At 49.1% G+C, this 15,730-nt stretch overlaps 1 protein-coding gene and 1 pseudogene across 1 annotated transcript in view; one reads left to right on the forward strand and one right to left on the reverse strand.

The window, feature by feature from the left end:
- LOC102454164 (L-amino-acid oxidase-like) overlaps positions 1 to 1,131 on the reverse strand; it is a 14,239-nt gene extending 13,108 nt beyond the window's left edge. Inside the window, exons 1-2 of the mRNA XM_075913641.2 lie at positions 834 to 1,131; positions 1 to 79 (exon numbers count right to left, since the gene is read on the reverse strand). The exon at positions 1 to 79 is cut by the window's left edge and continues 136 nt beyond it. Of these exons, the coding sequence (XP_075769756.2) occupies positions 1 to 79; positions 834 to 846 (92 nt within the window). The 5' untranslated portion in view covers positions 847 to 1,131. The remainder of the gene's footprint in view (positions 80 to 833) is intronic.
- A 7,007-nt stretch (positions 1,132 to 8,138) lies between these two features.
- On the forward strand, positions 8,139 to 10,837 carry LOC149523126 (uncharacterized; annotated as a pseudogene).
- The last annotated feature ends 4,893 nt before the right edge of the window (positions 10,838 to 15,730 follow it).

A 15,730-nucleotide genomic window follows, 5' to 3' on the forward strand; every position in this document is an offset into this window, starting at 1 on the left:
TCATGCAGGCAGGGGGCGGGGTCGAAGGCGAGGCTCTCGGGGCGCAGGACGGCCGCGAGGAGGAGCAGCCGGGCCAGCGCTGGGGGCGGAGGGGGAAAGAGAAACGAGGGGCCGTCAGTGAAGCCAACGCACACGCCTGAGCCCGGAGGGCATCGCTGTGACTGGCAGAACCCAGACCCACACGAAGGGGGGCAGGGAAGCCGGCAGAGCAAACCCAGCTCCTCGCCGCACGCGGGCACAGAGAAGGTGAGTGTGAGGTTTGTCGGCCGTGTCCAATTGGAGTAGACAGCCCTGCGCACCCTCTGGACAAACGCCGGTACCCGCAGCGCGAGGGGATGGGGGAGGGGGGATCCCTCGCATGTTGGCAGCCAGTTTAAAATAAACCAAAGGAAGTTTTTCTTCACTCAGTGCACAGTGAACCTGTGGAACTCCTCGCCAGGGGATGTGCTGAAGGGCAGGACTTTACCAGGGTTCATAAAAGAGCTGGGTAGATCCATGGAGGTTAGTCCAGCAATGGCTGTTAGCCAGGATGGGTAGCAATGGTGTCCCTAGACTCTGTTTCTCTGGAGGCGGGTGACAGGGGAAGGATCGCGTTGGGATTAGGGGTTCTGTTCCCTCCCTCTGGGGCCCCTGGCATTGGTCTCTGTGGGCAGACAGGACATCAGGCTAGATGGACCTTTGGTCCGACCCCATCCGGCCGTTCTTAGGTTCTTATGTTCTTAAAAAGAGAGCAAGACGCAAAACGAGAAAGCCGCAGCGGAGGGACCCACGCCACCCTGTCGACCCGCCGCCCAGCCCCAACGCCATTCTCCCGGCGCGGCCGTTTCACTTACAGAATCGGTCCATGTTTCCACCAGCAGCCTGAGTCCCGGAGTGAGCGCTTGGAATTTATAGCCTGACCCACAAAAAGAAATTTCCTCCCCGGTAGTGGGTGCCACATGCTGAGGGCGACAGAATTAATTTCCAGGGGGAAATGAATGTCCTGTCTTTTGCAACTCTGTGCATCTTCCGCACACTTAGGTCAGGAGACACCCAGTGTCAGGAACCCAGGGGGGATTTTTCTTTTGGGGAAGTCCCTTATACGTATCCATCCTGGTCCTACCTGGATCTGTCTTCCTCTCTGCAGAGACGGTGCGGTGGCTACTTCTGCAACATGGCCAAACCTCTGAGCCTTTTTCTGCTGATTGCCCCCTTACCTCTGAAGAACTCTGGAAGGCAGCGTGGTTGAGCAGTTCCCACCCCATGAGAACGAGGGTGTCATGCATAGGAGGCAGGCTGAAAACAAACCCAAGGCCGTTTTTCTTCACACTGCGCACTGCCAACCTGTGGAACTCCTCGCCGGAGGACGGGGTGCAGGCCAGGACTTGAACAGGGTTCAAAAAAGAGCTAGGGACATTCACAGAGGGTCCATCGATGGCTACTAGCCAGGATGGGCAGGGATGTCACCTGTATGTGTTACGTTTGTTACTGGGACCGGTTGTGGTCTCGTCCCACTTTGCATAAGCTCTATTTTGAGGACTAAAGATCCGTGCCCGGCTCCAATCGGCCTCCCGGCCTCCCTGTTTCCCGAGAAGCGCCTGTGTGCTTTGCTCCCCTTCCGGGCTTGGTAGCAACCCCTCCGAAACATCCACCGGGCTACTTCCTTCTCCTCCATGAAAATCTCCTTCGTGGGAATGCCTTTGAACAGCTGAGCTGGAGGGCTGACGGCAGCCTGCCACACTACCCACTTCCCTTATTGTCATGTGCTTCCCCCGGCTGTCTGGGTGCAGGCGTCTCGCGCCTCGGCTCTCGTGCTGAGATGGGGAGTTCTGTGTGGGAAGGGCTAATTCTGTAATACGGCCAAGCCCCTCTGGATCTGTCTTTCGATTCCCCCCCTTACATCAGAAGAACTCTGTGGAAGGCAGCGTGGTTGAGCTGTTCCCACCCCGTTAGGACGAGGGGTCACCCAACAAATAGGCAGCAGGTTGAAACCAAACCCAAGGCCGGTTTTTCTTCACACTGCTCACCGCCAACCTGTGGAACTCCTCGCCGGAGGATGGGTGCAGGCCAGGCTTTAACAGGGTTCAAAGAGGGACTGGAAACATTCACAGAGGGTCCATCATCCACAGGACTCTGACTCTTTCTCAGTTCCGTACGGTGCCCCCCATCTCTTCCCGGCCCTTCCGCACCCTGAGCCTCCCAGCCTCCGTGGGGCCCCCTGGGGGAACCCTCTCACTCTGGACCGCTCTGGATCGAAGAGCCCGGAAGACCTGTGAACCCATCCTGATGCTAGGATGTGCAATAAGAACTTTTAAACCAGCAGCTGTAACATCTCTGCTAGAGCCTGCATCGAGAACTGGGAGATTCGGTGCATGTAACGTACTGTACTTTAATAACCTTACTCTCATGCTTTTCTTTCTTGTGATAATAAACCTTTAGATATAGATTCTAAAGGATTGGCCCAGCGTGATTTGTGGGTAAGGTCCAGAGGGTAAATTGACCAGGGATCTGTGGCTGGTTTCTTGGAACCGGACAGAACTTGTTCGGGGTAGGTGGGATTGGGTGCTAGGACCCCCCACCTGTGTATAGGCCCGGGGCCATGTGGGGCACGGATATTGCTGGGGTGTCGAAGGGGTTTTGCTCATGAGGCTTGAAGCAGGCAGCTGAAGCGCTCTGTGGGACTGGTTTGGGGCCTGTTTGGAGAGGTCACCAGTCTGGGGGCTGTAAGGAGCCCCGGATTTGAGCAATTCGCCCTGAGCGGATGCCCTCAGCTGTGCCCAGACACAACGTACTTCCCCACGGAGTCATACTCGGCCTCCCCCTCCTCGTCCAGTGAGCGCTGCCATGCCCGGGGAAACCGAGGCACGCGCACACAGCGTCATTACAGAACAACACAGGACAGCAGGAACCGCACACAGCCCCACGAAACAACCAGTGCATGCAAAACCAGAGGCAACGTCGTCACGGCGAGCTTCTCCCGCAGAAACTAGGCTAACGAAGGACTCGTTTGCATGAGTGGCGATCTCATTTGCATCTTTGCTGCCAATCCATTTTGGCGCGAGGGGTTTTTGCGCAAAATCCAAGCCTCCTGGATGTTTTCTTTCTGCGCAAAAAACTCCCTTTTTCTGCAAAACCGGTAGATCTCCCCTTTGGGGTCTTGCGGAAACAGGAGGATTTTGCACAAACAGGAAACGTCCACCCGGCTTGTTTTTGCTCAAAAATCCCCAGCGCACAAACGGATCGGCAGCAAATATGCAAATGAGATTGCGACGCATGCAAACGAGTCCCTCATTAGCATATTTCCCCCTGCAAAAACACGTAGCATAGCTGTTGCCGGACAGCGAAGCGGAAGAGGCCTGAAAACATCCACTCAGGTCCGTCAAAAGAGCAAGCAGACTGTGGGGAATCATTTCAACAGGGATAGAGAATCAAGGCAGCACATGTCGACCCTGTGGCGCTATTTCGGGAGACTTCCAGTGTCCCGAAATACCGTATTCCGCCTCTTTGTCATAAGCCCGTTATTTGGAATTATCTTTCGAAATAACGGCTTGGCTATTCCAAGTGGTAGAAATAAACTCAAAACGGGTGTTTGTTGTACAGCCTGAAATGGATGATTTTGTTTTAAAGCTATAACTTTTGAGAATCCATTTTGTATAAAGGGGCCCCTTTACTGAAAACCCCCTGAAAGAGGTATGGTAGACACTCGGGGGAAGGAAAAACCCCTCAAAATGTTTTGTTTTTTAAATAAAAGGGAAAAATTACCTCCCCCCCCCCGGTTAGGATTTATTAGACATGAATTCAATGGTTTCACCGCACCTCACTGAATAGCCAGGGGGCGCTAGTCAGTGGTTAGGTTTAGGTGTGACCACTTACCCTTGTTGAGGTTAATGTTCAGTAATTAAATTTGATGGGTTGGATGGGTGGGCTCTGATGAATATCTAATTAAATAACACCTCAGGAGTTTGCAGATGCTATTGGACAGTTTAAATATAACCCCTGGGGTTGGTAGAGCGCTATTGGACAGTTTAAAGGACACAGGCGTTGGTAGAATGCTAGGGGCTACTTTTTCTAGCCATTAAAAGTTAAAACAAAAAATGAAGGGTCTAACCCCAAACTGAAATGTTTCCAACTTTTACCCATACTTTAGAACAAGCATTTGCTCTAAAGCCAATCAAACATTTAAAAGCATTGTATTTAAACCCCAAGCCTTAAGCCTGAAAGAAGCGTGTTAAAAAAAACAAACCCCAAGACACGTATTGTTATCTGCAAAGGGTCTCCACGTGGAAGTGGGTACAGCTACATTAAGGATTGGTGCTTTTACTGTGAATACTGTAAGAAAGCCCTACAAAAATGTGTTTTAACTAAAAGAAAAAAATGTAGCCAAAAGCAACTCAGGTGTGGAGACAGCTTAATTCCTCCACCCCTAGATCACCAAAGGCAATGGTAGGGAGGGGTGCCTAAAGTCTTTAAGGATCTATTATTTCAGAGTTGCAGTGATCAAATTCACCTGCTCGCTACTACATTGAAGTTGATTGAAACAATGGGTTAGGAGAGTATAAAAAACCTAGGTAGTTTGGAGACTGTCCTTTTCAACAGAAACTTTCTTGAATGGCTGCTGGACTGCGACAGGAGAAGGTATGTTCCCTGTTTGTAACTTTGAAAATATATATTCTATAATGCCACTCTTGGGCCATGCTCTCTCAGTAAAATAATGGTGGCTCTCTTTATTGCAGTGTGATCTGTTTAACATGGAACCAGTCATTTTAAGCCGCAGTTCCCCACCAGGCCAAGGTAAAAACCATTTTTAACTGGAGTTGTGCTTAATACTGTTTTAAAAAAACCCTGGGTAATACTAACTAACACTTGTGCGTATTCTTTAACCTTAAGGCCCAAGCACACATGGGGAGGGACAGAACAAGCATGCGCCTGCAACACTTTATCCCATAGTGAAAGGTAACTTTTTGGCAATTGGCTTTTAAATGTATGTGGGGTTTGTGTGTGTCTGTGTGTGTGTGTGTGTGTGATTTGTGAGAGAGAGATGAGGTCTGTGCAAGACATAGGTGTGTTTTTAAAATGGGGTTCGAAGCATTTGGGGGTAATCTTAACTCTCATATTTTTTTTGCTTGTTCTTTATTCCATAGTCCCAAATATACATAGGGGAAAACAGAATAGCCCTGTGCCAGCCTGCCTTTACCCTGTGGTAGAAGGGAACTATCCATAATCATTTTTAAAGCGATAGAAATGGAGCCGTGTTAGTCTTGGGTAGCTGAAGCAAAATGCAGGACAAAGTAGCACTTCAAAGACTAACAAGATGGTTTATTAGATGATGAGCTTTGGGTCTGGCCCACGGAAGCTCATCATCTAATAAACCATCTTGTTAGTCTTTAAAGTGCTACATTGTCCTGCATTTTTGCTTCATTTTTAAAGCGTGGGGGTTATTTTTTTTGTCTTTTAACTCATTGTAATGTTTAAATTGTGGGTTGGGTTTTTTTCAAAACTTAATTGTGGGGGAGCTTGTTGGTGTTTTTAAACTATATGTTAGCAAACTGCTGGTATAGAGTGTTTGGTGGGTTGCTTTTTCTGTGCCAAATGTGATGTGTTCAATGCATGTGGGTTTTGAAAAGTATATGGCTGCAAACTTGGTTTGGTGTGTCTTATAAAGCTGCTGTTTCGTGTATGTGTGTGGGGGGGAATAGGATATGCAAGGCATAGGGGTAGGGTTTTTTTTTAAAGTGCTTGGTTTGTTTAAACTAACAAGGGGGTTTAAAAGCAGTTTTGGCTTTTAGTCTGCAAAATGAGATGTATTTAAAATAATTTTGTGGGGTTTTTGTTGTTTGTTGTTTGTGTTTTTTTTTTTTTTTAAGTGGTAGAAATAAGTTCAAAACGGGTGTTTGTTGTACAGCCTGAAATGGATGATTTTGTTTTAAAGCTATAACTTTTGAAATAGAAAAACCCCCTAATGATTTTAAAGTTTACAAGAGGGTTTCATGTGTTTGATAATAATGTTGTTTGCTCCACAGTACAGTCAAAACACGAGAGGTCCTTAGACCAGAGGGAAAACAAGCTCAAAAGAAAAAGGAAAGAGACAGCTGAAAAGGAAAATTCCCCAGCATCAGTGACTGATGGATCGATGAAGCCCAGGAAATATATTTTTGCTTATCAGTTTGGTTGTTTTATGAGGTTTTAAGTAAATACATAGGTGTGGGTGAGAGAGAGGTAAAGTTCAGGGGTTTTCTTTTTTTGTAAAACGTTTTTCCCCACACCTCATAGGCATGGACATCTTTTCTGACAATGCTGTAGTCAGACCTACAAGGACACCTCCTCCAGAACCGCCAAAGAACCAGGAATCTGCTTTGAGACCCTTACCAACGCAAAACAGCACAAGAGTGCAGATGAAGCATCCGGGCGGTCCGAACCTCACATACGTCAAACCCAAGGACAAAACAAAAGACTCTGGTAAAAAACAACCACGCAACCACAACTCCAGTTCCTCAGCGGCCACTGCCACACCATGCCCTGAGGAAACTGTGAGCAAAAACGCCCACATTCACAAACCCGGAGCAGGCGCTCTAGGGGTTCTGAACGTGCGCAAAACCACACACGTTCACAAACCCGGAGCACGCGCTCTAGGGGTTGTGAACGTGCGCAAAACCACACACATTCACAAACCTGGAGCACGCGCTCTAGGGGTTGTGAATAAAAAACCAAGGACTGAAAACTCCTGCAATGCCGAGGTATTGCAGCCACACAAACACAACTCCAGTTCCTCAGCGGCTACTGCCACACCAAGCCCTGAGAAAACTGTGAGTGAAAACGCCCACATTCACAAACCCGGAGCAGGCGCTCTAGGGGTTGTGAACGTGCGCAAAACCACACACGTTCACAAACCCGGAGCACGCGCTCTAGGGGTTGTGAACGTGCGCAAAACCACACACGTTCACAAACCCGGAGCACGCGCTCTAGGGGTTGTGAATAAAAAACCAAGGACTGAAAACTCCTGCAATGCCGAGGTATTGCAGCCACACACACACAACTCCAGTTCCTCGGCGGCTACTGCCACACCAAGCCCTGAGAAAACTGAGCAAAAACGCCCACATTCACAAACCCGGAGCAGGCGCTCTAGGGGTTGTGAACGTGCGCAAAACCACACACGTTCACAAACCCGGAGCAGGCGCTCTAGGGGTTGTGAACGTGCGCAAAACCACACACGTTCGCAAACCCGGAGCACGCGCTCTAGGGGTTGTGAACGTGCGCAAAACCACACACGTTCGCAAACCCGGAGCAGGCGCTCTAGGGGTTCTGAACGTGCGCAAAACCACACACATTCGCAAACCCGGAGCAGGCGCTCTAGGGGTTGTGAACGTGCGCAAAACCACACACGTTCACAAACCCGGAGCACGCGCTCTAGGGGTTGTGAATAAAAAACCAAGGACTGAAAACTCCTGCAATGCCGAGGTATTGCAGCCACACAAACACAACTCCAGTTCCTCAGTGGCCACTGCCACACCAAGCCCTGAGAACTGTGAGTGAAAACGCCCACATTCACAAACCCGGAGCACGCGCTCTAGGGGTTGTGAACGTGCGCAAAACCACACACATTCACAAACCTGGAGCACGCGCTCTAGGGGTTGTGAATAAAAAACCAAGGACTGAAAACTCCTGCAATGCCGAGGTGTTGCAGCCACACAAACACAACTCCAGTTCCTCAGTGGCCACTGCCACACCAAGCCCTGAGAGAACTGAGTGAAAATGCCCACATTCACAAACCCGGAGCAGGCGCTCTAGGGGTTGTGAACGTGGGCAAAACCACACACGTTCGCAAACCCGGAGCAGGCGCTCTAGGGGTTGTGAACGTGCGCAAAACCACACACGTTCACAAACCCGGAGCACGCGCTCTAGGGGTTCTGAACGTGCGCAAAACCACACACGTTCACAAACCCGGAGCACGCGCTCTAGGGGTTCTGAACGTGCGCAAAACCCCACACGTTCACAAACCCGGAGCACGCGCTCTAGGGGTTCTGAACGTGCGCAAAACCCCACACATTCACAAACCCGGAGCACGCGCTCTAGGGGTTCTGAACATGCGCAAAACCACACACGTTCACAAACCAGGAGCACGCGCTCTAGGGGTTCTGAACGTGCATAAAACCACACACATTCACAAACCCGGAGCACGCGCTCTAGGGGTTGTGAATAAAAAACCAAGGACTGACAAACCATTCTCCCAAAACCATGAGCTCATCACAGCTCCCCCATATTCTCGTATGGGGGAAGAGTTTGATGCTTCATTCAGAAAACTGGTGAATTCTGTATCCTCGGGGCCTAAAAGAAAGGGGCCTGGGGAAAGGGGTCATCCTCAGGGGTTCCCATCAGATAAGGTGTAAACAAAAGGGGGGGACAGCATTTGGCGGATGAACGGGTGGCTGCCAAAAAGTTCCAGGCCAAGATCACTGCAAAATTTTAAAAAAAGGCTAAAGAAAAAATACCCAAAAGAGATGCCCCCTGCTGGAGGTTCACAAAATGGCTTATCTGACCTGCGGGGTGGCGATGAGTCTGTAGACAGGTCCCTGGCTAGTCCTGATAACTCTCACAGAGACCGCTCTGACTCTGAAATAGCATCTGAGGTAGAAGATGCCCCTGATGGGCCCGTAGAGGAACCCTCAAGTGCCCCTGAAAATCCAGAGTTGTATATGGAGAGAGTGAGAAGTTGGCAACGGGAAGTACCTAGATTTGGGGGGGTCAGTGTATTGTGAGGCATTTCATTTTGTCAATCTTGAGCAAATAAATTCAGCTGAACAGGTTATTGAAGCCTCACGTAGGGGAATACAGTTAATTCTAGATGACGTTAATGGTAGGATAGGCCCTGATTATGTTCAGTTACGTTTAGAGAGCCGTAATTTAATTACGAGGTATTGCAGCCACGCAAACACAACTCCAGTTCCTCAGTTTGTCAGAAGAACTAGGGACGAGCTCTCTGCTGAAGATTTTTTTTAAACCAGACCTCAAAGCTGTTCCAGAGTAATAGAGAGTTGCACCTCAATGGACCATTGCTCCTCATTGTGACAGTTGTAAAAAACAGGGCTGGGGGTGCTCGGAGAGTTTTAAATTCTATCCTTAGTAGTCAAATTATTCATAAAAAGAGACCATGTGTAGTAGACCTGGCTTACACCGGTACCAGTCTGTGTTTTGCAGGCGGGCTCTTGGCCGTCCTGTCAGATCGTAAACCTACGGACGCCGAATTGTTAGAGGGGGCGAGAAAGCTTCCCGAGAAACTGGGGTGGTCAGATCCAAAAAAGTTCCGCTCAGCGACGTAGCAAAGTTTGAACAGCATTTAGGAGTTAACATACAGGTGGTGCTGTATCCGGCGAAAGGCGGCTGGGGCTTTTTTAAAACGGGGGGGGGGCCAGTGTCCCCCAAGACTTATTTTATCCTGTTGCACGATGAGCATTACTATGGGGTCTGTTTCGAACTTAGCCGCTGTTTAGACAGCGCCGCGTTTCGAAAAAGACGGTCAAAATGAGCTCGAAAGAAGCTATGGGAGCACAGTGCAAACAGCGTCACTTATTTCCAGCTAAGGGTGTGGGGTAGTCGCATTCATAAAGATTAATCGCCTCTGTATAAATCCATGGGATGCCGGCAGCTGGAATTGTACCTACAGATGTGACCGCCTCGTCTCCAAAAAGCTCTTTTGGCCTTTGAAAAGGTTCAGAAAAGGGCCACAATGCAGAGAGGTTGGGAACGGGTCCCATAGGAGGAGAGATTAAAAAGACGGGGACTTTTCAGCTTGGAAAAGAGGAGACTCAGGGGGAATAGGAGAGAGGTCTATAAAATTATGACAGGTGTGGGAAAAGTGACTGACTTGTTCCCATCACCCAAAAACGAAGGGTCAGCAAGTGGCATGAATAGGCAGCAGGCTTAAAACATAACAAGGAAGTTTTTCTTCATGCAGCGCACCGCCAACCTGTGGAACTCCTCGCCGGAGGAGGCTGTGGAAAACCAGATTTAACAGGGTTTTAAAAAAAAAAAAGCGAGAGAGATTCATGGAGGTGAGGTCCATCAATGGGATGGGTAGGGAGGGTGTCCCTGCTCTGTGTGTCTGGAAAAGGGTGACGGGGGAGGGCTCACTGGATGATTCCCTGTTCGGTTCACTCCCTCTGGGGCACCTGGCGCTGGCCACTGTGGGCAGACAGGACACTGGACTGGATGGGCCTTGGGTCCGACCCCGTCTGGCCGTTCCGATGTTCCTCTCTTCTAAAACGCAGCCCCCTGAGGCCGCACGGGAGGGGTCAGCTCCCCCCGGCGTTGCCGTAGGACACCTGCAGTTGGGATTTGGGGTCACAGCCCGACCCCTGTTCCCACACGAGGCCGGGCTTGGGGCAGGCGGCTGCCGGTCGGTGTCGCTCGCTTCCACCCAGCCTCCAGGGACCCACCCACCCCTGCTGGCTCACAGCTCAGTCCTCTGCCGGAAAAGCAAAGTTTTTCATTGGGAGCCCTGGGGTAGAGGTGATGTGGGGCTGGGTGGGGTTGGTCTCCCCTCTCCCCACCCCATTGGTGCTTGGCTTGTACTGAGCATGCTTAGTAACACTGCTGAAGCCTCTGTCCTCACTCTGCACCCCACATCACAGCATGCATAGGTCACCCCTCTCCCCCTCAATCTGAAATTTCTTCACAACCAACCTGTGGAACTCCTTGCCAAAGGATGTGGTGAAGACCAGGATTTTAATAGGGTTCAATAGCAGGGAAGAAGCCAGGGAAGTCGAGGCCCCATTTCTGGAGGCCTGGCTGCTTGCTCAGCACTGTGTGTGTGTGTGTGTGTGTGTGTGTGTGTGTGTGTGTGTGTGTGTTTCCAGCTAATGCCAGGTGGCCCTCAGCCTGTCCCTGGATTTCACTGCTGTGCAGCCAGGCAGAGAGGGGGCTAGTAGCCATTGATGGACCTAACCTCCATGAATCTATCTAGCTCTTTTTTTGAACTCTATTAAAGTCCTGGTCTTCACCACATCCGTTAAAAGCATTTTCGGAAAATCATGCCAGTGTAGACCTAGCCATCATGTTGGTGTGTGCAGCGGGGATGATATTTTCCCGTGTGCGTTACTTTGCATTGATCAACACCAAAGTCCACCGGCCCCTGTGTGATCCTGTCGCCTGGTTTGCTGAGATCTCTTTCTAACGCTTTGCCATCAGCTGGGGAGTCATCCCTGTTCACCCTCTTTTTCAAGAAGATTTACAAGTTTAAGAGAAGTTTTTTCTTAGTTCCTGAGGGTGCGTCTACACAGCAGGGTGACTTCGGGAGAACGGTCGTTTTTTCCAAAATAAGAATGCGAGAATCTACGCAGCATTTCTGGGCTGTGTCTAGACTCCAAAGAAAAGTTGGAAAAAGATGTGCAATTTGCGTAACTTTTTCCGCTTTTCTTTCGGAAGAGGCTTTTCTGAAACTATACGGAAAAAACCTCCTCGTTCGGCACATCTCTTCTTCCTCAGACAATGAGGAATACCGGGATGGCGAAGGAACAGCGGAAACTGTTCCAAAAAAACAGACACAATCCTTGGACGAAGCAGAGTTTTTCTGTTTCTCTCAGAAAAACTCCGTGGTGTAGACAGACCCTCCATTTCAAAATAAATCCTGTTATTTTCAAAATAAATTGGCAGCTTCTTCTGCCTTCTCTAGCCTCATTCCACGAGAAATAACGCCTCTTACGAAATGGCTATTTCGAAATAGTGGTTGTGTGGACACTCCGCTCTTTTGAAATGATCTATTTTAGGCTGTGTCTACACTGGCAAGTTATTCTGGGAAATCAGCCGCTTTTCTGGAATAACTTGCCAGCTGTCTACACTGGCTGCTTGAATTTCCGGAAAAACACTGACTATCTCCTGTAAAATCATCAGTGCTTTTCCGTAAAATCATCAGTGCTTTTCCGGAAAAACTATGCTGCTCCCGTTCGGGCAAAAGTCTTTTTCCGGAAAACTGTTCCGGAAAAGGGCCTGTGAAGACAGCACAGTAGTGTTTTCCGCAAAAAAGCCCCGATGGCGAAAATGGCGATCGGGGCTTTTTTGCAGAAAAGCGCGTCTAGATTGGCCATGGACGCTTTTCCACAAAAAGTGCTTTTCCGGAAATGCTTTTAACGGAAAACTTTTCCATTAAAAGCATTTTCAGAAAATCATGCCAGTCTAGACGTAGCCTTAGAGTATTTCATCCAAAATAGCTTATTCCGAAATATTCATGCTATGTAGACGTTCCCTAAGGCAGTGTTTCTCAACCGGTGCTACGAGTAGTCTGAGGAGGTGTGTCTAGACTACAGGGTTGTCGACAAAAGTGGACTTTTGTGGACCAAACTAGACCTGCTTCTACACTGCTGCCGAGTTCTGTCGACATAACGACAACTCGGCAGTTTTGTCGACAACGGTAAACCTCATTCTGCGAGGATTAACGCCTTTTGTCGACAGAGTTCTGTCTCCAGAAGGCATTATGGCATCTACACTGCCCATTGCATCTACACTGTCGTGTCGACAAATCCGCTTGCTTTGTCGAGGGAACTGGCTGTCGTCTAGACGCTCTTTGTCGACAGAAGCTTTGTCGACCGTATCTGTCGACAAAAGCCTGTCGTCTAGACGGACCCGGGGGGTACATCCGCACCACTGAAATTTGGGGAAAACTGAAGTTTGACAGCCCTTTATTAGTTTTATACTCTCTGCACCCAAAAATGTCATGGCCCGCCCTGCGGCAACTAAGTTGTTTCAACAAATGTGTTGCAAGGAAAAAAATGGGGCATGTCTGAAAACTGTAGCTCCTGGAGGTCCTTTTCATTTTATTTTTTTAAAGGGGGCGCTTTATTAAAAAAAGAGGTTGAGCCGCACTGGGCTAAGGTGCGACAGACCCGCTCCTTGTTTGTTAACGTTCGGAAGTTTAACAGGACTGGTCTAAATTCCAATCCTCGCAGCACAACACTCACTCCTATCTCCTGTCCTGTCCGGTGCCTTTTAAGTACCTGGCCTTGTGTTCATGACGATCTAAGGGTCCTTTGGTTACTGGACTGACTTGTTCCCTCCTCCCCTTGGGCCAGCCCCAAGCTCCAGGGGCTGGCCTGAGGGACGGTAACAGGCCACAATTTGGGAGCTGGAGCACAGGACCTACGAGGAGAGGCTGAGGAATTTGGGTTTGTTCAGTCTGCAGAAGAGAAGAGTGAGGGGGGATTTAGTAGCAGCCTGCAACTCCCGGAAGGGGTGTTCCGAAGACGATGGGAGGGGACTCGCCCTTAGCCCCGCCCCTTCCACACAAGACTCCGCCTGTCCTACCCAAGGCCCCTCCCCTTCTGGGAGCACATAGGAAACCTCCCAAACCTTGCCCGGTGGCTCAGAAATTTTGCTCTTGATGGCCTGGCCCTGATCTTAGGCCTTCTCTGGCCATGTTCTGGATGGTGTCCCAAGTCCCCTTTTTAGACCAAAAGTACTTGGCTAGTGAATGTCAAATCTGTTTAATAGCTCGGGGACAGCTGAACGTGTGTCTTTCGACAAACAAATGGTGCAAATATTTCCTGTCACCTCAAAGATCTTGAGACAAAGCCCTAGGAAACATCGGACTATTTCATCAGGATGGTCTGGGTCAAACCAAGAGATTCCTTGACGGTGGTCGCAAAGGATTGGACAAGCTACTCGCACTTGTTTGTGAGTTTCCCTGTGGCTGTCTGAGGCTCTGTCTACGCGGCAGAAAAACCGTGCTGAGTCCCGGGAACGCATCTGCTTTTTCGGCACTGTTTCCGTAAACGTGGGCACGGTCTTTCGACATCCCTGCCTTTCTCATTTAATGAGGAATAAGGCCTCTTCCAGAAGAGGAGGTTTTTCCGATATTTGGCACAGTGTAGAGAGGCCAAATATCGGAAAAGCCTCTTCTGACCAAAGATTCGGAAAACGATGCACAGATTGCGGATCGCAATTTGCGCGTCTTTTTCCAACAGAACTCTGCAGAGTAGACCTGGACTAAGTGACTTTCTCTCCATCCCTGCATGCTCCAAAGGGGGCTTTCTGATCCGGCTACTGATTTTGCTCTGTGCATTTTCCGTAATGGGGTGTGTGCTCTTACCTAATTGAAGGAGTTAAGAGCTTACTAAAAGATTTACAACCTTGTATTGACACAAGCCCAGGAGATCTCTCTTGTACACAGAGGGTGCCTGTTCCTCATGCCTGCTCACTTCTCTGTAATTCTAAGTAACATGATACACTAATACCTGCCATTGTCTGTCCCATCACCTTTATCTGCTGTTTGGAAACAGCCCAATCCTTTCCCTGAGTACACAGAGATAAAGGAGAGGGCTATTGCACTATTAACAAGCTCATTAACCCTCTTCCTCATCCTGATAATCTAGTTCTTCAGAAGACCATTCGTTAAGATAACAAGGCCCTCGCTGTTAATAGCTGGGCGTCTCTATGTGGCAATACCTCCCTTGGCGCAACCACCGAGTCGGGGTATCACGAAAAAAGTTTTCCTCCAAGAGACGGATCCCAAGATTAATTTGGGAGAACACCCTGGCTGCAATCCAAAAGCCGGGAACTCTCAGTAAACACCCACCTCAGAGATCACTGGGAAGGGGCCGCGGCCTTTGCCTCAGTTTCCCACCGTGCTATAGCAGACCACTCATGCAACGCAGCGCTCTGTTTTTCCACTGCTGAACACTGCATGAAAACAGGCCTGAGGGGCCGGTCAGTGCCGGGAGGGGGAAGACTTTGCTGCAGGGGGTCACCGTGAGGGACAGAGATTCATATTACAGCACTTTTAGGCCGTGTCCAGACTCTGGGGTTTTTTCGGGAAAAGTAGCCTTTTCCCGAAAAAACTTCCCCTGCGTCCAGACTCAAGCCGCGTTCTTTCGAAATTATTTTGAAAGAACGCGGCTTTTCTTTCGATGGCGGTAAACCTCGTTTCACGAGGAAGAACGCCTTCTTTCGACAGTTCCTCTTTCGAAAGAAGGCGTTCTTCAATGTAAAGAGGCCGTCTTCGAAAGAGAGCATCCAGACTCGCTGGGTGCTCTCTTTCGAAAAAGCAGATTTCTCTTTCGAAAGATCCGCCTTCAGTCTAGAGCCTCTTTCGAAAGAAGCCTGCAGTCTAGACATAGCCTTAATGAGCAATGACAGTCCAGGTAGAGTCAGCCAATAGGAATGCAGGTAGGAATTTCAAACTGGGACAAAGGAATTTTGGGGGGTTTTCCTCCTTTGTCCCTGGGCAGTTTCCCTCCAGCTATTGAGGCGGACAGACACTGTCTCCAATCCAAGAATCGACCCTTCACTATCTGAGTAGGGTAAAGTTTAGATAAATCCATGAGGTTTTATTGTTTTATGGTTTGGGAATGGGAATCGGATGTCTGTGCATTTAAAAATGGGGTTTCCTCTCCTTTGTAACTGTTTTGGCCCATGGTGGAAGTTTATTAATTGGTGACTTTTTTCCATTTAGTCATTATGCTTGTAATAGAAGTATTGTGGTGAGAATAAAAGTGCTTTCTCCTTATTGTCTTGGGTCTGGCTCCCAGACCTTCTCTACGCTTGCAACTGCTGCTGGAGAGGCTCCCCTTTCATTCTCCATTCACACCTCGTTCATTTCAACAGGGCAATCAAGGAAAGGGGAGAGCTCAAAAGAGATCTTGTAAGAAAAAATATCTATCTATTTAAAGGAAAGTTTCTCTTACTACAAAGTTCTAGGAGAAATGTTCCAGAGATTCTATAAGAACACTTAAAGATGTATCGAAAAGGACAAGATCATAATACAAAG

Source organism: Pelodiscus sinensis, chromosome 19 (assembly GCF_052426305.1).
Source record: "Pelodiscus sinensis isolate ZL-2025 chromosome 19, ASM5242630v1, whole genome shotgun sequence".
Classification (NCBI taxonomy): domain Eukaryota; kingdom Metazoa; phylum Chordata; order Testudines; family Trionychidae; genus Pelodiscus; species Pelodiscus sinensis.